A 20,801-nucleotide genomic window follows, 5' to 3' on the forward strand; every position below is an offset into this window, starting at 1 on the left:
GCTGGGGATTTTCTACTATGATGCTTGTCTCCATCTCTTGTTACTGTAAACTTCAAGTCTTTTCGGCAGGGAGAAAGGATTCAGGTTAGGATGGGGTCGGTGATGTCGCAGATCATCCACATCTTGCCGTCGCGGGGCAGCGGGGCTTGGCCGGTGAAGATGTGGGAGGGGGCTGCGGGGGTGGTTTCGGCGGCGGGGACGGCGGAGGAGAGGAGCGGGCGGGTCTGGCGTCTGTTCGATATCGATGTTGTTATTGTCGTCGTTTGGTTCGCAGGTGCGGGGGCAGTGTTATTGTTATTGTTATTGTCGTTGCCATTGCCATTGCCGTTGCCGTTGCTGTTGTCGTTATCGAGTTGCTCGGTGATGCTGGATGGGAGCGTGCGGAACATGAATGTCTGATAGACGCAGGAGGAGGGGTCGAGGCGCGGGTCGTGGCCGAATTTCACAATCGCGTCACGCCACGGCCCCGAGCGGAAGATGTATCCGACGTACGGCACGGCGAGGCGGAGGGCGTATTTCTGCTCGTTGGTGGCGAGGTGGTTTCGTAGGCCGCGGCGGGTCCAGGCCACGCGGGTTTCGAAGAGGGATTGGAGGATCGAGATTGTTTCCTGCAGCGTTTGGTCGAGGGTGTGGATTGGCGGGCAGTTTTCGCTGGGGCCGGTGGGGACCGAAGGCACGTCGCAGGCTACGAGGTGCGTGAGGACTTTCACGATTTGCTGCGTGTTGGTGGTTGTTATTTCGCCCGATGGGCCGATTGATTGCTTGACGGTGGGGTTTTGGCGGTAGCTGTGTTGGACATGTTAGATTTGTAGGTGATTTGGGAAGAAAGAAAAATACAGGGAAAACCATACAGGTAGCTGAAGGGGACGTCTCCACGGCTTAGGGCGGGAGGCGGGATGATGTCAACGTTTGTGGTACAGCCTTTGGTCATATCAAATTGAAACTCTTTGAGTTTGTCGTCTGTATAGGAGGTTTAGCACAGACGTGAGAAGCCGGGAGGATAATGATAGACCTTTCAGGAGAAAGATGCAGTAGCACATACATCGGAACGGTAAGACCTTCTCCCTGAATTTCGTCATAAACGGGCTGGAGGCTGTTGAGTAGACGAAATCCGGCATGCCTGGGTATTAACATCAGCGTTGTAAACACGGCACTTTTTGATGCATATGGATATATTATACTAGGCCATAAGTATTGGCAACCCCTACTACAGTTCTGCAACAAAAGAGGCACCGTGATTGTAATGGAGGTTGCCAATGCTTATGGCCTGGCGCTGTTGATGGATGTTCTGTTTGCGCGTGCAAGAACATACCACGAAAGACATGCATCCGCTCGATGCGACCAACTGCTTCGACCTCGTATTTTCCCACGCTATCCTGGAGTCGCCGTAGCAAGGCCCGCGCGGATAGAGCACGGGAGGGTAGTGGAGGGTTGGAAGAAATAGACCCACAGTCTCCTTCAGCAGCATCATGGTCGGTGCTGGTAAAGGGCTCATTCGAACCACGTTTGCGCTTGCGACCAGTCCTCTTGGGGACAGTAATCTTCAACAAGATGTTGTTTGCTGGGTTACACGTGGAGGACAAAGGCCTGCTCATGCCATCCTCAGGGCATAGAAATAAGTTGATTGATGCATCTTGGCGAGGGGGTTTCAGAAGCTATATAATAATACATATATATATGTATATATCTCATGTCAATATTATGTTCGTATCGGCAGGACGAAGGGATGCTCTGAGGTTTTGCTTGCCCTTGAAATGCCGCCGTTCCCGTCGAGGGTTTGAATTCCTTTATCTATGTTCTGCACCACGCATGGATGTTCAACGGTAACGATCTCGCGCGCTGGAATCGAGTACCAAGGAGCTGTGCGATCACGGGCACGATCTGGTTGGGACATTGTTGAGGTCCCATCGAGGGTGAGTGGAGACTCTCTCTTTAGAGGGGAGGGTTGCCAATCGAGTAATATATAATTTCGTACGAGCTCAAGAGGATAACCAGATATATATGTGCTACATATGTATCTATATATCTACATATCTAGATAGATAACAGAGATCGATAGATTTGTTTCCGTCATTGCTCTGGTGGTAACACTGCCGCTAAATGAACTATCCTATAAAAGGAATAGCGTCTTGGCAAGTTTTACATGGTAATATTGAAGTCTAACTCTGCAAGTCACACATTCATTACAAGTTAATCTTTATATTCTTTTTTGATGAAAAGGATAGCGGTTTCGAACCCTGGGCTATGTGTCAGACTATACGACATTCCGCTGCCAGACAATGAAGCGCTCAGAGAATGCTCAAGAGCTGGAAGATGGCCGAGTTCATCCGCCACGTGACGTGCCCCTCCTAGCCGGATCAGGCAACCCGCGCCAAGCCCACCGCGACCCGCAAGCAGGGTAAGTTACCTGTTACGGAGGCGGCTCCAATGGGCGGCAGCTGGCCAACCGCGCTACTCGACTTTCCCGCCCGACAAACGACGACGACGACAACCACAACCACAACCACAACCACAACGACAACCACATCCACAACCAACAACCACAACCACCGCTGACCGACCGGCTGCATCGACAACTCCAACCACATCCCTATCCATGTCCTGTCCTGTCTCTGCCACTCCCGCTACCATTCTTCTAGTCCTCTCCCCGCCTCTCCTCGGCCATCGTCTCTCCTCTGGTTCTTCCATTTTCTCCCCACCCATGCCTCGTCGCGCTTGATTCGACCCCCCCTCCTCTCCGAACCACGACCTGCCTGGGATTGTCCCCCGCCGTGCTACCGCCCCCTGAAGTCGCTTGTACTCCTTTCTGTTGCTTGCCACCCCGGTCGGTTTCCCCAGGCCACAATATCGAACCCAACTACCTCTCCTTTTGTTCTGGACCTTGGGAATTCCAATAGTCTGGGTTTGGTTGTTGAGGTATGTTACATGACTCGACTGGGTAATTCCTGGGGGGTTTTGGCTCGATAATCCCCAATCCTTTCTCACACAATTCCTCTCTTCCTTAACGTTCGCTGCCCTGTGTCATTTGCTCGTCAGAGTGTCCTGTGCAAACGTGCAACTCTGCCAAAATGCCCACTGTCGAGTCAAAGAATTGCTTTTTTTTCTTTTCCCATCACCCGCTCTCCATCCCCCTCTCTCGTTTCTTCTCTCCCTTTTCCTCTTGCTTGCTTGGAAAGAACTCCAACTCGACATACCCTGGCCTCCTTTTGTTTTTTTCATTTTTTCTTCAGATATGGCTCTTTCTTCACCTCGACTTCACGGCGATTGGCCCCCTTGCTCCGGTTTAACCCAACCTCAGTTAAATTAAGAGCCCTCTCCCCTCTCTCTTTCCTCGTTAAATCCGCGTCAGAGAGGGTGCTCATTCGCATGTCGTCCACTTAACAGATAAAATATACCGCTCGCACCGTCTATTCCGTTTCCCCTCGATATTTACCCAGCTACTGGTCACGACCAATCCGCTTGCTGTCGGATAATCGTGGTCGACTGGCTGAACATTGGCGGGTATTGTACATGTAGCCGCCGCACCGATATAAGCTACCATGAAGGGTTTCAGACAGAGAGTTGTAAGGCTCCACCACACTCCCCTCGTTTGGATGTTTCATTGCTTTTGGGGATGTACATGATGTCTTGGTTCCGGTTTGTTTCTGTCGCTGGATGAACTTGGCATTGACTGACCGCTTTAGCACGAACAGCTGTCCCGTGCGAAAGATTCAAACAAGTCTTCTAAGAAGAAGGACTCTTCCGGAACATCCTCCCCAAGCCAGAACACAACCTCAACTTCGTCAGGCCCTACCCCTTCCCCGGCCAACTCCAACCATGGCACTCCTACATCCTCGACTACCACTGTGAATGATACCAAAGGCAGGCCTGGAATGCAAGGTGGTAATGGTGGTGGGATTCCGGTTGGTGTTATGCATAATAATGCCCAGGCTCAGCTAAGTGCCCCCCAAAGTGCCCAGCATTTTATGCCTCCGGGACAAAACATGGGGGGACACACGGGTCAGTTGTCTGGCAATGGACCGGGAACACCAATTCGACAACCGCAGTCGCTTGCTCCAAGTGTAATAATTAGCCCCAGCGCACCGGTATGTTTTTCCACTGTCTCACAATCCTTTTTATCCCGTGGGGGGGAGATTGCGTTTATAGTATAGAGAATTTTCTTATTATGTTATGTGGATGACATGACTGCTGATGAACCACAAAACAAAATTAGCACATTCCTCCTCCGGGCTCTGCGGAGACCATGCCTGGAGATCTTCAGCCACCAAAGGCCGGCCAAAAGTCACACCTTTTTGACCGATTACAAACAACGCCCAAGGATGTTCCTGAGGGTATCAGGACACCAAAACGGCAACACTCCTCGAGGTTCGACATATCTGATCAGCGCCAAAGAGAACTTGAGAAGCTTCCTGGCTTTCATGAGGTCCCCCCGAACCGGCGCCAGGATTTGTTCATGCAAAAGATTGACCAGTGTAATATCATTTTCGACTTTAACGATCCGACTGGCGATATGAAATCCAAAGAGATCAAGCGACTTGCCCTACATGAATTATTAGACTATGTGGCAAACAACAGATCCGTCATTACTGACCCCATGTATCCCCGTGTGGTGGACATGTTCGCCAAAAACCTTTTCCGCCCTATTCCCCCTCCCGTAAACCCCCAAGGAGACGCGTTCGACCCAGAAGAGGATGAACCCGTTCTTGAAGTCGCATGGCCGCATATTCAGGTTGTTTATGAATTTTTTCTTCGGTTCATCGAGAGCCAAGATTTCAATACCAATATAGCAAAAGCGTACATCGATCATCAGTTTGTTTTACAAGTATGTTGAGTTGTGGGGTAGTCTCGGAGCGCTTTCTAGATGTTACAAGTACTGACCTATATGGAAGCTACTGGAACTCTTCGATTCCGAAGACCCTCGCGAACGAGACTTCCTCAAAACAACCCTTCATCGCATCTACGGCAAATTCCTCAATCTACGTTCTTACATTCGACGGTCGATCAACAACGTTTTCTTCCAGTTCATGTACGAGACCGAACGCTTCAATGGAGTAGCAGAGCTGCTCGAGATTCTTGGATCTATTATTAATGGCTTCGCCCTCCCGCTTAAGGAGGAGCACAAGCTCTTCTTGACGCGTGTTTTGATTCCCCTCCATAAAGTAAAGAGTCTGAGCATGTATCACCCCCAACTGGCCTATTGCATTGTTCAGTTCCTTGAAAAGGACTCTGCGCTCACTGAAGAGGTAGTTTTTTAATTTACTTGTCCTTCCCTTTATTCCTGTTTCTTGTTTTAGCAAAGTTGACTCGTTCGTTTTTTCTAGGTTGTCCTTGGGCTTCTCCGCTACTGGCCAAAAGTAAATAGCACGAAAGAGGTCATGTTTTTGAATGAAGTCGAAGATATATTTGAAGTCATGGACCCCGCAGAATTTGCCAAGGTCCAGGAGCCGCTTTTCAATCAACTGGCGAAATCGGTCGCTAGTCCCCATTTTCAGGTTTGTCACCCTCCCAAAATATATCTGGCCGAGTCATTTCTTTATTATTAAACATATCTTCCTCCAGGTTGCTGAACGGGCCCTATATTTTTGGAACAATGAGTACTTCTGCAATCTAGTCACGGATAACGTAGAGACTATCCTCCCTATTATGTTTGCTCCACTTTACGAAAATTCAAAAGGCCATTGGAACAGGTGAGATCTCTACCCACGAAGTTGAGAATGCGATAACCATCTTTACTTTTCTCACACCCTCCCGACAGGACCATCCACAGCATGGTATACAATGCGATGAAACTCTTCATGGAGATCAATCCACAACTATTCGACGATTGCTCCCACGACTACACAGAATTACAATCAACAGCAGAAGCGCGTGAGAAGGATAGACAGAGCAAATGGGACAGACTGCAAAAACTAGCCCAATCTCGAAAGAGCTTGACAGGTACGGGTACAGCAACGGAGCCATCTTCACTATCACTCAATGCTACTAATGCTGCGCCCTCTACATCATCTCCACCACCATCATCTGACGGACGACCAAGCCCATCTCGTAATACGGATGATATAGACAAGGCAACCCATGATAGCCAACAACGGCTTAACGCGCTGAAACTGCAGGATGAATCGAATGTTAGCAAGGAGCGGCGGTTGCGGGAGCGGGATGGGCAAAACCTGAATTCGGTTAGTGCTTCATAAGATTTTACAAGGGAAATAAGTGAGTTAAAGGGAGCAAGAACAGTGAATATAGAAACAAGATGAAGGGGGAGAAAAGAAAGAAAAAGATCCCTTGTATCTGCAGCGAGCCATTTCATGCATATCATGCACCTTTTCCACTTGTTACTTGTCAATTTTCCTTTCTCCATTTCCGCCATTTCAACTCTATTGTCAATTCTTCCAATTTTTTCCCTTCTCATGCCAAAATGGCTGTATCCAAAAATGATCATATATATATTCTCATTTATTTCCTCTCTGCCTTTGTCTTTGTCCTTGCCTTGCACCGTAGCCAGAGCGTTTTTTTTTTTGTGCTATTTTGAGTGCCCGTGGAGGTGCATGTGAATAACATATTTCTAACATTTACACCGCGGTTTATTACCTCCGCTTATTTGATTCCAGCAGAGGCGCCGTCACGGATCATTCGATGACACTCGCTCACGCAGGGCAGGATCGGGATATGGGATTGGTGGTGAACATACCTCGAATGCTAATGCTGCAACAACTAGTGGTAGTAGCGGTGGTAGGAAGCGTGGGGAGCGGCGGGGTTCTCTTGGGAGTAATAATGCTACTAATAATAATCATAATAGCAGCGGCAGTGGTGGGGGAGGGGGAGGGTTCGTATCATCGACATCAGCGCCTATGCCTACGTTGGCCCGGAGCAATTCGATGAAGTAAAAGAGGAGTGGACGGTCGGACGGATTGATTATTGACTGATTTATTGTGATTGTTGATGGATTGTCGATCCCAGATCTGCTGGTTGGGTTCTTTTTGTCTTCTCTTACTTCCGGGGATGATATACTCCGTTTCTTCACGTCGCTGCCTTCGCTGACTGTCCCTTTTATGATTGTTCACCTTTTATTATATATTTCTTCCTCCTCTTTTGTTATTCTGCTGTTTCTTCTTCTTCTTTCCCTTCTTTACCCCTTTGCCTTTTTTCTTCCTCTCTGTTCCGGGTGGCACAACCTGAACCGCTCCTCTTTTTTCACAAACTTCGCACAGCTCTGTCCCAAATTTGATGAATGGAAGGCATAGCGATTAGCGTGTTGCGATGATGCGTTTTCTTATTTCATTTCTCGTATTTTACATATCTTCTAAATTCTCAAAAAATCTTGATCTTACTACACCTACAAACACATTTCAAAATGTCGTTTGTTTCCATTTTTGTTTCATTACATTTCCGCCCTTTCCACCCGTCCTCTGCCCGTCCCCTTCCTACACCTAGCAATTCATTCACGGGGATTGATTTTTTTTGGATCGGTCATTGCCCGAGTGCTCGGGTACATAACACGAGTTTTATATTGCCTCAACTCATTATTCGGTTTCATGCTTCTCTTCCATTGCCCGTTTTGTTACTTCATGCGTAGTGGAACGCTTTTTTTAATAAAGTTTTCTCCTTTATGCCTATTCCTCCCCCCCTTGATTTTTTCATATATATATTGCTCCTTTTGCAATTTGGCATTCGTTTTAGAACTGTGTTATGCTATTATCCGGTTTGTTAAGGGGAAATAAAAGAAGTACTATAACTGGTTTCGGCGGATGCCGGCGTTTCCTCGTTTTTCTTATTCTCTTTTGTCCCGTGGTCTATGATGCCTATGGGACTAAAATTGGTGTCCCTTTATTCCACCTTTATCGATATGTTTTTGTTCCAATATCTCCTGCGGCTATCCCGTGTTTGACCGCTTTATTCCTTTTGTGCTCGCTTCCCTTTTTTTGTCCTTCTTCCTCTTTCAAATAGCTCTGAAATCTATGCCCAAAAGGATTTTGTAAATGACATGAATTTACAATAACGAATGTGAAGATCCTCTGGATATGAACCAAGGGCCACGCGTGTCTCGCGCGGGTATTGACTTTAGGTCTCTAGACAAGCATCTGACTAAGCATGACTAGGCGAGCAAATAGCCGCGGGAATACATTTATCCAGACGCGCTAAACGCTGTAACTAGTCCTATATTGGCCTAGTGAATTGTACGGGGTCTACGCCCTTTCCCCAGCTCTAATTCAATCTATCGCTCCTCTGTCCCTTTGCGCCCGCAATCTCCGCTCTTCACCCTCCGACCTCTGCCTCCGCTTCCACGGCCTCCCACCATTACGACTCATGATTCTTCTCTGAATTCTTCGATTAATATACTAATTATCCAACCCATTGGCCAAAATATGTTTTTGTGAAATTGCGCCAATTTTTTCTGCGCGCGTTCGTACCTTTTCCATTCGCGTGGTGAGCCCCCGAAAAGCTGCCGGAACAAGCCCAGAGGGTCACACCAAGTTACAATTCCCGTTATCCCTCCGAATGAATCTTGGTAGAGCGCTGGGGTGAAAATATCTCGTACTAGGCCCCGCTGGAGGGGCCTAGCGTTTCTGATCCTTCTCGCTTGCTTCAATTCCAGGTGTAAATCCTCTCTGTGCAGAGAGAAGCAAGACCAAACGGTTACATACTACAATGGCCAACTCTCCCAGTATGGCTACGGCTATGGGGCGGAATATTGATGTCTATGCGACTCGGTTGGCGGATGTGACTATTGGTAAGGGGGAATTTCTTTTCTTTCGATCTTCTTATCTTTTGCCCTGCTTCTTTTTTTCTTTTTCTTTTTTTTTTGGGGGGGATATTATATGCCGTTCCTACTGGCTGCATCATCCGCATGCCTGCACTGCTAGGGATGCTTATCTTACGTCGCGTCAACCGCTAACTGCTTCTTCCCTTTTTGGCTGCTTCTGTAGAAACTAAGACGAGGACGAATATCGCAATCGAGCTGCGCGACTCACTAGAGCAGCTATGTTCCGGTCCCAGTTACGCCATCTTCCTGGCGAAGCTATGGCCGGTGTTCAAGAAGATACTCAAGGGAGAGCCGGTCTTTGTTAGTTTATCTTATGAACAGGTATGGGTTCTAATTCTCAATATCCCTCCCATACCACTTCCGCTGTTTTTTTTTTTCTTTTCTTGTTTCCGTCTGCTAAGATTCAAATTCCTTTCGCTTGACTGTTTTAGAAACTGCGCAACTGCGTCCTCGAAATCCTCCATCGACTCCCCTTAGACCTACCTGATGTCGAACCATATGCAGGTGATATGGTCGATCTCCTACTTGAGCTCGTTCGAATTGAGAATGAGGACAATGCGGTCCTTTGTATGAAAACAATCATGGATCTGGAACGACGGCAGGCCAAAGCTACACAAACGAGAGTCAAACCCTTCCTGGAACTTATACAGGAGATGTTTGAGACAATGGAACAGGTCGTTCGGGATACCTTCGATAGCCCAGTGTCAGGAGCGCAAGGCATGCCATCAACTCCTGGCGCGTCATCACAGAATTTTCAATCCCCACGGCCCAGCTCCCCAGCCACCTCAGTCTCTGATCTCGTCCCCGATCAACAATCGAACCAGCAGTTGTTGAGAGGCATGCAGTCGTTTAAAGTCCTGGCAGAGTGTCCGATCATTGTCGTGTCGATATTTCAAGCACATCGTAGTGTCGTTTCTACCAGCGTCAAGGTTTTCGTGCCACTAATTAAAGGCATTCTACTCCTACAGGCGAAACCGCAAGAAAAGGCACATGCGGAGGCTGCGGCTCAGGGGATGATTTTCACTGGCGTGTGCAAGGAGATCAAGAACAGAGCGGCCTTTGGCGAGTTTATCACTGCACAAGTGAAGACGATGAGCTTTCTCGCTTATCTGCTTCGGATGTATGCGAACCAGCTGCAGGATTTCCTTCCATCCCTTCCAGGTGTCGTTGTGCGACTTTTGCAGGATTGCCCGCGTGAGAAATCAAGTTCTCGAAAGGAGTTACTAGTTGCCATCCGTCATATCATCAATTTTAATTACCGCAAGATCTTCCTAGATAAGATTGATGAGCTCCTGGACGAGCGGACGTTGATTGGTGATGGTCTAACTGTTTATGAGGCGATGCGGCCACTGGCGTACAGCATGCTTGCTGACCTCATACATCATGTCCGCGAGTCTCTCAATCGCGATCAGATTCGTCGTACAGTGGAGGTTTATACGAAGAATCTTCACGACGAATTCCCCGGCACTAGTTTCCAGACCATGAGCGCCAAGTTGTTGTTGAATATGGCTGAGCGAATAGCGAAACTTCAAGATAAGCAGGATGCGAGATATTTCTTGGTGATGATATTAGATGCTATTGGAGATAAATTTGCGGCCATGAATCACCAATTTGATAACGCGGTCAAGCTGTCACGGGCATCGAAGCTACAGGCAGAGAACACGAAGGAATCTTACCTCGCGGAAAACGATAACCCACCGGACTGGGATGAAATCGATATCTTTTCCGCGGTCCCCGTAAAGACTTCAAATCCGCGAGAGCGCAATGCTGATCCCGTTGCAGATAATAAATTCCTTTTCAACAATCTCGTGAAGGGGCTGAAGAGTTTATTTTATACGCTGAAAGCAACTAATCCGGATAACATGAACATCGACGAAACCATTGTCCCCCCCAATTGGCCTGAGGTTTCTTTTGGTTACAAGGCGGAGGAGGTGCATGTGATCAAGAAGCTCTTCCATGAGGGGGCTAAAGTTTTCAAGTATTACGGAATTGATCAGCCCGAACCTGAGGTGCAATACACTTCTCCACTGGAATTCCTTGCTAGCCAGTATATGCAGCAGATGGGTAAAGAGGAGAAAGAGCTTCTAGAAACCTTTGGCACCATTTTCCATTGCATCGACACCGCCACGTTCCATGAGGTTTTCGATACTGAGATTCCATACCTTCATGAGCTTATGTTTCAGCACTCTTCGTTGTTGCATCTGCCACAGTTCTTCCTCGCAAGTGAAGCGACGTCTCCGGCCTTCGCGGGGATGGTACTGCAATACCTCATGGATCGAATTCATGAAGTGGGTACTTCGGATGTGTCCAAATCAAGGATTCTGCTGCGGATGTTTAAGCTGTCATTCATGGCAGTCACACTTTTCTCCTCACAGAACGAGCAGGTTTTGCACCCCCACCTCACCAAAATCGTTACCAAGTGTATAGAGCTCTCCGTTACCGCTGAGGAGCCGATGAACTATTTCCTCCTCCTCCGCTCGCTGTTCCGAAGTATAGGTGGAGGCAGATTTGAACTCCTTTACAAGGAAATCCTACCACTTCTTGAGATGCTTCTTGAAACCTTTAATAACCTTCTCCTGAGCGCCCGGAAACCACAAGAACGGGATCTTTACGTCGAACTCACTTTAACCGTCCCAGCCCGTCTTAGCCATCTACTTCCTCATCTTAGTCACCTAATGCGTCCCATTGTTGTTGCACTTCGGGCTAGCTCCGAACTCGTTGGTCAGGGTCTCCGCACTCTCGAGCTTTGTGTTGACAACTTGACTGCAGCGTATCTAGACCCCATAATGGCGCCGATCGTAGATGAACTGATGACGGCTCTTTGGGACCATCTTCGTCCAAACCCTTATAGCCATTTCCACGCACATACTACCATGCGAATCCTGGGAAAACTTGGTGGCCGCAATCGGAAATTCCTCAACCATCCGCCGGAATTGTCATTTCAGCAGTTTGCCGATGATATTCCTAGTATAGATATTAAACTTATCGGCGGCTCAAGCAAGGAGCGTGCTTTTCCGTTGGATATTGGGATCGATTTGGCACTTGGGAAGTTGCTTGAAGTACCCAGGACGCCGGCGGCGAAGGCCTCTGATGCTTATTACAAGCAGCAAGCGTACCATATGCTGAGTTCGCAGCTGAAGCTCTACATTGGTTTTGATCACCCGCCTGAGGACCTGGCTGCCCTTGTGAGACTTCAGGCGAACGATTTAGCCGAAGGTAGACTAACCGCAGGTCCCGATATTCTGGAAAAATCCGAACGGAGTGGCTCGATTCCGAAGAAGACGGTTCAGGAAGAGACCCTGAAGAAGCTGCTGAAGGCGTGCATTGTTGCAACAACCATTCCAGACTTGAAGCAGACTGCGACTTCATTCGTCGTGGACGTTTGCCGCCATTTCACCATAATCGAAGTAGGACGATCGCTCGCGCAAGCGAGACACGCTCGGAAGCCCTTCAATGTTAACTCTGGAGAAGGTCCCATGTACCTTGACACTCGAGTGCTTGCGGATGCCCTTGTGGAGTGTTTTTCGTCAGAGCATCCTAGTGTCCGCGACGCGGCTAAAAGCGCTATGCTTGCTACGCGCGACGCGGCCGCTATTCTCTTCGGTTCTCCGGACAAAATTGCCAAACTGTCCTTTTTCTCGCATCTCGCGCGGGTATTCTGCCACAACTGTCATGAGGAAGAGTGGTTTACAAAAGCAGGCGGAAGCCTGGGAATCCAAGTCTTTGTTACGGAGCTTGACTTGGGCACGCCATGGTTGGTTGATCGGCAGGCGGAGTTCGTCCGCGCCTTGATGTATGTTATCAAAGATACGCCGACGGATTTACCTGCCAGCACGAGGATACAGGCGCAGGATACGCTCGACAAAATTCTCCGCAGATGTCAAATTGGCGTGTCCAAAGAGGATTTGAAGAATGAGAAGAGCAGGCTTTCCAGCCTTTGCGGCTTTTTCAGCTATGAACTCTCACACATGAGCAAACACGTTCGCGAAACTTCTCAACAGGCTTTTGAGACTATTGCCCAAGCTATTGGTGCGGAGAAGCATGAGCTTCTCGCTCCTGTAAAGGATCGACTTCTACAACCGATCTTTAATAAGCCCCTTCGTGCTCTGCCGTTCCCTACAGAGATTGGGTTCATCGATGCCATCACTTTTTGCCTAGGCCTTCATCATGGAATCGTGACATTCAACGATCAACTGAATAGACTGCTGATGGAATCGTTGGCACTAGTTGATGTTGACGATGAATCTCTCGCACCAAAGCCAAATGAATTCAAAACCGCAGAACAAATTGTAAACCTCCGAGTCTCCTGTCTTCGTTTGTTGTCTATGGCAATGGGTTTCCCGGAGTTTGCGAGCGGCCCGCAGAATACGGGCCGTGCGCGTGTCATCGCTGTCTTCTTCAAATCGCTCTATTCTCGCTCGCCGGAGATTATCGAGGCGGCTAACTCTGGTCTGCGTGATGTGTTGACACAGACAAATAAACTGCCGAAGGATTTGCTACAGAACGGCCTTCGTCCCATCCTCATGAACCTGCAGGATCCAAAGCGGTTGAGTGTTGCTGGCCTTGATGGCCTAGCTAGGCTGCTCACTCTGCTCACCAACTATTTCAAGGTAGAGATTGGCTCTCGATTGCTGGACCATTTAAAGGTTATTGCCGATGATAGTATTCTCCAACGGGTATCATTTATGCTCATTGAGCAGAGCCCATCCATGAAAATCGTGGCGGCTATCTTCAACATTTTCCATCTCTTACCTCCTGCTGCGACAACCTTTATGGAGCAACTGGTGAACAAGGTACTGGCTTTAGAGGAAAAATTGCGGAGGACCTCGAACAGTCCCTTTAGAAAACCGCTCGTGAAATACCTTAATCGTTACGCGAAGGAAACCTGGGATTTCTTTCGCATCCGCTTGAACGACGAAAGATATGGCCGCTTCTTTGGCCAGATATTGATGAACCCGGATAGCGAAGCCATCCGATCGGCTATCGTGGCGGAGAGTGATTCATTAGTTTCAGTTGCATTTGGACAGGATTCCGTGGACAACAAAAATACCACCGTCATTAATGCCATATATGTCATCTACGCTGTATGCTTCCATGATCCAGCCAAGAGCTGGCTGAAAACCCATCCTGACCTTAAACGACATCTCATGAACGCGGGGCGGGACCTCGAAAGCAAGCTTCGCGCTGACAAGCTGCCGCCTAACGAGCGTCTCAGGGTGGAACAATGTGAAGGTCAACTTATGGACATTTTCTTGTCATACCTGACTCATTCGCTGCAGGACATGGATTTCCTTTTTGAGATCGTCAATAGATTATCTTTACGCGAACTCAAGCCAACCCTGGCTTTTCCCAAATTCCTTTACCAACACATCATCACAAATGAATCGATTGATTATCGGCGTTCTCTTGTGATGCGCTGTTTGGACCTGTACGGCCAGCGCAACGTGTCACAAAAGATGAAAACTTATGCATTTCACAACCTCGTCAACCCCATATTTGCAATGGACGTTAAGAACACCTGGGGTCAGCATTTCTCATCGGGCCCGAGATTAGTAGATAAGGCGATGACCGAAGCCGTCCACAATAGACTCTGGAAGCCACAGCTAGGTGACATCAGTGAAGAGTCCAGCCAGCCAGGCGTTGACCATTCGCGCATGGAACTTCTCCAGTTGTCTGCCTTGCTCATCAAATATCACCATACAATCGTGCAGGATACTCGCAAGGATATCATCAAGTTTGCCTGGAGTTATATTCGCCTGGAGGATATTATCAACAAGTACGGCGCCTACGTTTTGATCAGCTACTTCATCTCGCACTACGAGACACCGTCCAAGATCGTGATACAGATATACGTCGCTTTGTTGCGAGCGCATCAAAACGAAGGTAAGGCGTTAGTGACGCAAGCGTTGGAAATTCTAGCCCCTGTGCTTCCAAGGAGAGTAAATTCAGGCGGAGATTCGCGATACCCCTTGTGGGCTAGGTGGCCCCGGCGGATTCTGGCTGAGGAGACAGCGAACCTACAACAAGTCCAGAGCATCTTCCAATTTCTCGTTCGGCAACCAGATCTGTTCTACGAATCTCGAGAAAACTTCGTTCCACTTATTGTCCCGTCTCTTATCAAAATCGCTGGTCCCCCGAACCCGTCCAACGAAAGCAAGAAACTGGCGCTAAACTTGATTGGCCTGATTTGGGCGTGGGAAGAAAGGCGTGTGCGAGAGGTTGCTGTGCTTCGAGCACCTATCACAGAAGAGATACAGACAATATCATGCGGCGCCTTGGCACCGCCTACAGTGAGGGAGCGACCGGAATACATAGTTCCCCTTGATCTTCGCACAGCCCTTGTCAAATACCTTGTTACATTTATTTGTGGCCTTCCGGAACGGTACCGGGTCCCTGCGGCCAGGTTCCGGGAAAAGAGCAACTCACGGCCTGCACTCCCTATTATCCATGGCGAGATGATCAAGAAGGCTATGCAGCTATTGACAGGTCTACTGTCCCCTGATTACTGGGGTGATTTGGATATCGATTTGTATCAAAAAGTGACGGAGCCGATTCTCACTGGGGATAAAGCTGACAAACCTGATGAGAAGCACACGACGAACATGATCAATGCTCTGCAGGTTATTCGGATCCTTCTCGCTTCTAAACCTAATGAATGGGTGGTAAACCGCTCCACGCTCTTGCAAAAGTTGTTCGAGAAACCCCTGCGATCAGACAATCCTGAGATCCAGGACTGTTTACACGGAGTCAATGATGAGACAGATGCCACGCCATTGCCACCACCAGTTAAGCATGTTTTGGATGCGATGCCTGCGGATGACCATCCCGAAGATGAGGATGCGATGGATGTCGATACTTCCCCTTCTGAGTTTGTTACGTACCTCTCCGCAATCGCCACGGAGGCGTTATCTGCTAGCAATTACATTGCAGCCATTAATATCCTTTGGACCCTGTCGAAGTGCAAGCCGGCAGAAATCGATCAACATGTTCTTCACATCATGAAGATATTCTCACTGAAGCTTGCCAAAGACCACGTTTCCGCGTACGCAAATAGTGGCAATAATAACTCATCTAATACCGCTGGAAATACTGCCAATGTGCGGCCTGGTGAACAGCAGCATCATTCACCTGATGATGCGGAGTTTGAAATCGGTGTTGATTTGATTTCGAAGACTATTGATCTGCTTGCTGCAAGGATGTCCAACCTGGGAGAACAGCGGAGACCGTTCCTCAGCGTGTTAGCTCAGCTTGTCGAACGCTCTCAGGACATCCGCCTCTGTACTAAGATCCTGCGGATGGCTGAATCTTGGATCTTCAACTCGACAGAATCATGGCCGACGCTCAAGGAGAAAACTGCAGTTTTGCATAAGATGCTCCTATTCGAATCCAGACCAGACCAGACACCCCTCAAGCAATTTCTGGAGCTGGTCATACGCATCTATGAGGATCCCAAGATCACAAGAACTGAGTTGACCGTTCGGCTGGAACATGCTTTCCTCATTGGCACACGAGCACAAGATGTCGAAATGCGCAATCGCTTCATGTCCATTTTCGATCGTAGCTTGACGAGATCGGCCAATACTCGGCTGAGCTATGTTCTCACGTCGCAGAATTGGGATACACTTGCAGATTCCTTCTGGCTCACACAGGCTTCCCAATTGGTTATTGGCTCGATCGACATGAGTACACCTGCTCGACTCCACCCAGAAGACTTTACTGTTTCGCCCACAGCATTCCTATTCGGAAGGTCAGACAAAGATCCCAGAAAGGACGGCTTGATGGTGGACAGCCATCTAGAGTCTCTGTTCTCAGATCATAGGAAATTCTGCCAGGAACTGGGCGATGTCAAAGTTCGTGATATTCTTGAGCCCCTCTCGCAGCTTCAGCATGCAGATACCAAGGTTGCATATCGGATCTGGGTAACCCTCTTTACTATTTGTTGGTCTACGTTGAACCGGGATGAGCGGAGCGACTTGGAAAAGGGGATGGTAACGTTGCTCACGCGCGAGTATCATCGCGGCCAAATCGACGACCGGCCAAATGTCATCCAGGCACTTCTCGAAGGAGTGGTTAGGGCCAAGCCACGGTTTAAGATCCCGCCGCATGTAATGAAATATCTCAGTCGCACATACGATGCTTGGTATATTGCTGCGTGTGGGCTTGAGGAGTCGGCTATTAGCCCACTGATTGACACACCCGCCGTTCGTGAAAGTAACCTCGATGCTCTGGTTGAGATATACGCTGGATTGCAAGAAGATGACTTGTTCTACGGCACCTGGCGCAGACGGTGTAAGTTTGTTGAAACCAATGCTGCACTGTCTTATGAACAGCAGGGGATGTGGGATCAATCGCAGCAGCTGTACGAGTCAGCACAGATCAAGGCACGTACTGGGGCTGTTCCATTCTCGCAAGGGGAGTATTTCCTCTGGGAGGACCACTGGATTATTTGCGCGCAGAAGCTGCAGCAATGGGACATATTGAGCGATTTCGCGAAACATGAGAACTTCAACGATCTTCTTTTGGAGGCGACTTGGAGAAACCTTGACAACTGGCAGGGTGAAGCGAATCGTGATCAGTTGGATTCCTTGATTAAATCTGTTTCTGACGCCCCAACTCCTCGACGGACGTTCTTCCAGGCGTTCATGTCCCTTCTCAAGTTTCATGGAAAGCAAGAAAACCCTCAAGATTTCAATAATATATGCGATGAATCTATCCAATTATCGATCCGAAAGTGGCACCAGCTTCCTAAACGGATTACAAATGCACATATTCCGATCCTTCAAAATTTCCAGCAGCTAGTCGAGCTGCACGATGCCAGTGTTATCTGTACGAGCTTGACGCAGACAAATGAAAGGAATCTAGATACCAAGTCCGCGGAGCTGAAGTTGTTGCTTGCCACATGGCGCGATCGACTGCCAAACGTATGGGACGATATTAATGCTTGGCAAGACTTAGTTACATGGCGACAGCATATTTTCCAGTTAATCAATGGGACCTATCTCAGCCTTCTCCCACAATCAAATACTGTGACGAGCAATTCCTACGCTTATCGAGGTTATCACGAGACAGCCTGGATTATAAACCGCTTTGCTCATGTTGCACGGAAACACCAAATGCCTGAAGTCTGTATCAACCAGCTTAGTCGCATCTACACACTGCCCAATATTGAGATCCAGGAGGCATTCCTCAAATTAAGAGAGCAAGCGAAGTGCCATTACCAGAACCCGAAGGAATTGAACAGCGGACTCGATGTGATTAATAATACGAACCTGAACTACTTCAACGCCCAACAGAAAGCTGAGTTTTATACCTTGAAGGGCATGTTCCTAGCCAAACTTAACCATACCAATGAGGCCAACGAAGCGTTTGGGGTAGCTCTATACTACGATCTACGACTCGCCAAAGCTTGGGCTGAATGGGGTCAATACAGCGATCAACGATTCAAAGAGTCTCCTAAGGAATTGGAACTCGCAAGCAATGCCGTCAGCTGCTATCTCGAGGCGGCTGGCTTATACAAGAGTTCCAAGTCAAGGAAGCTTTTGAGTCGTATCCTGTGGCTGCTCAGTCTAGACAACGAAGAAGGGAAAATCGCCTCCGCCTTTGAGAGTTTCAAGGGTGATACACCTGTATGGTACTGGATTACCTTCATCCCGCAACTGCTGACAAGTTTATCCCACCGTGAAGCAAGATTGTCCAAGGCAGTTCTCACCAAGATCGCCAAGTTATACCCTCAATCTCTATTTTTCCTGTTAAGGACATGTCGTGAGGATTTAGTTTCTATCCGCAAGTCGCATGAGCAGAAACAGGAAAGACTCAACCGTGCGAAACAGCAGCAAGCATCCCCTAGCGTAAACATCAAGGATAGCTCACCAGAGTCGAAGCCTGGAACGGCGGGGTCCGATGGTACTACATCTAATGGTGCAGCGGATGCACAGGCTTCTCCTCGACAGCCTCATCTTGGCCAAGCTGGCCAACCCCGACCAATGGGACAGCCGGGGCAAGCCGGGCAACCAGGGCTACTTGGACAATCAGGTGCACCGAACTCCTTGCAGCAAAAACCCGACCCAGATACTGCGCAAAAAGAGCCACTTAAGAAACCATGGGAATACGCAGAAGATGTCATGGCTACCCTTAAGACCGCATTCCCTCTCCTAGCACTTTCGATGGAAACAATGGTCGACCAAATCCACAAGAACTTCAAATGCCCGCCAGATGAAGATGCATACAGACTGATCGTCGCATTACTCAATGATGGTCTTGCTTATGTTGGCCGGATGCCTGCTTCGTATGCACAAGACTTCAAGCTTCCACCAGCGACGGAAGGCAACATTACTCGCTTTGCGGAGACCATCCTTCCCGCTCATATCCGCAAGTCCTTCGAAGCTGATTTCGTTGTCAAGAAACCGACGATGCATGAGTACATCCACAAACTACGACGGTGGCGGGATAAATTTGAAGAAAAGCTTGATCGACGGCCACACACCCAATCCCTCGAAGCATTCTCTCCTCACCTCAGTGAGTTCAAGTTCCTCAAGTTTGATGAAATTGAAGTGCCTGGGCAATACTTGGAACACAAGGATAAAAACCAAGACTTTGTCCGCATCGATCGCTTCCTGCCGAATGTTGAACTTGTGCGTGGAATTGGTGTCTGCCATCGACGTTTGAAAATGCGTGGTCACGACGGCAGCCTGCATTGCTTTGCTGTTCAACATCCTGCTGCCCGCCATTGTCGACGAGAAGAGAGGATTTTGCAACTCTTCCGGATCTTCAACGGCATTCTCTCTAAACGGAAGGAGAGCCGACGCCGCAATATTTACTTTCATCTCCCTCTCATGGTCCCTCTCGCTCCTCATATACGTCTCGTTAAGGATGATCCGTCGTATATTTCACTGCAGGGAGTTTATGAGGACCACTGTCGACGGACTGGTATTGGCAAAGATGAGCCTGTGCTGTTTACCATGGAGAAGATGCGGTCTCTGGCAGAGATGAAACAAAATGTGAGTGATTCTGGGTCTCACTCGTTTACTCAATTCTTTATTAACCATAATGAACAGCGCACACCTGAACAATCCTTAGTTTTGCGGTCGGAAATCTTCTCTGCCATCCAACAAAAATGGGTCCCCAACACGATCCTGCTCGATTTCTTCCAGAAAACATATCCCAATTTTGCTGATTTCTGGCTCTTCCGTCGCCAATTCTCCTATCAATATGCCGCAGTGGCATTTATGACTTACACCATGCACATGACCAATCGCTACCCTAACAAGATCTCCATCTCCCGCGCCACAGGGGATGTCTGGGGATCCGAATTGATCCCCAACATTCATACTGCCAAGCCCCTATTCTTCAATCCCGAACACGTACCTTTCCGCTTTACGCCAAACATCCAAACATTGATGGGCCCCTTGGCCACCGAGGGTATATTTGCCTGCGCAGTCATGGCGATCGCCCGCTGCCTTACTGAGCCACGGCATGAGCTGGAGCAGCAACTTAGCATCTTTGTCCGCGACGAAATGATCTTCTGGTCAACCGCACAGCGCAGTTCGACAATTGAGACCCAGCTGCGGGAAATGGTACAGAGCAACAGTGAATTTATTGTCAATAGAGCTGTTAGCCTTGCGAGCCCACCTGAAGGAAACTTGCCTGCCAATCAATCTGTCATTGATCTTATTTCGAGAGCAGTTAATCCCCAGAATCTTGCGCAAAGTGACGCGTTATGGATGCCTTACTTGTGATGTTACCATTCGCTGGTTCCCTCTCCGTCTACTAAATTTCCCTTTTTATGTTTATATGTTTTTCCCCCTCTTTTCAACGTTTTGTCCTTGTAAAGTTTCCTCTCAATATTTTAGCTGTCTTTTAGCTGCTTTGGTTTTAATCTCGCTTTCTGTTATTTTGTTACATGTTAATTTTCCTCCTCTCTTCTACTGGAAATGCAATGTAGAGTACTCTAGATGATCTGGAGGCGGAAGCAAGCACAGTTTCTGCCATTACTTTGTCTGGCGTTCTTAGGGGTCTGGATGATTTTTATTCTCTGAAGGCT

The 20,801-nt window shown here is 48.4% G+C and overlaps 4 protein-coding genes across 4 annotated transcripts; 2 read left to right on the forward strand and 2 right to left on the reverse strand.

Moving 5' to 3' along the window:
* Positions 1-80: 80 nt before the first annotated feature.
* Positions 81-1,894, reverse strand: HCAG_00422 (predicted protein; the record flags this gene model as incomplete). Its single annotated transcript, XM_001543326.1, has 5 exons — positions 81-786; positions 852-960; positions 1,043-1,093; positions 1,313-1,655; positions 1,721-1,894. The coding sequence occupies 5 exons, from the start codon at positions 1,892-1,894 to the stop codon at positions 81-83; spliced, it is 1,383 nt and encodes a 460-aa protein (XP_001543376.1).
* Positions 1,895-2,451: 557 nt separating this feature from the next.
* HCAG_00423 (predicted protein) lies at positions 2,452-3,219 on the reverse strand (the record flags this gene model as incomplete). The annotated part of the gene is made up of 2 exons (XM_001543327.1): positions 2,452-3,011; positions 3,195-3,219. The coding sequence occupies 2 exons, from the start codon at positions 3,217-3,219 to the stop codon at positions 2,452-2,454; spliced, it is 585 nt and encodes a 194-aa protein (XP_001543377.1).
* Positions 3,220-3,539: 320 nt separating this feature from the next.
* On the forward strand, positions 3,540-6,919 carry HCAG_00424 (serine/threonine-protein phosphatase 2A 56 kDa regulatory subunit delta 1 isoform; the record flags this gene model as incomplete). The annotated part of the gene is made up of 11 exons (XM_001543328.1): positions 3,540-3,563; positions 3,693-4,085; positions 4,214-4,822; positions 4,890-5,243; positions 5,322-5,492; positions 5,560-5,687; positions 5,768-5,937; positions 6,064-6,176; positions 6,609-6,678; positions 6,716-6,765; positions 6,797-6,919. 11 exons carry the CDS (start codon positions 3,540-3,542, stop codon positions 6,917-6,919), a joined length of 2,205 nt encoding a protein of 734 aa, XP_001543378.1.
* A 1,727-nt stretch (positions 6,920-8,646) lies between these two features.
* Positions 8,647-20,496, forward strand: HCAG_00425 (conserved hypothetical protein; the record flags this gene model as incomplete). Its single annotated transcript, XM_001543329.1, has 4 exons — positions 8,647-8,728; positions 8,925-9,082; positions 9,193-19,758; positions 19,816-20,496. 4 exons carry the CDS (start codon positions 8,647-8,649, stop codon positions 20,494-20,496), a joined length of 11,487 nt encoding a protein of 3,828 aa, XP_001543379.1.
* Between the last annotated feature and the right edge of the window lie 305 nt (positions 20,497-20,801).

This window comes from Histoplasma capsulatum, genomic scaffold, assembly GCF_000149585.1.
Source record: "Histoplasma capsulatum NAm1 scaffold_1 genomic scaffold, whole genome shotgun sequence".
Classification (NCBI taxonomy): Eukaryota; Fungi; Ascomycota; class Eurotiomycetes; order Onygenales; family Ajellomycetaceae; genus Histoplasma; species Histoplasma mississippiense.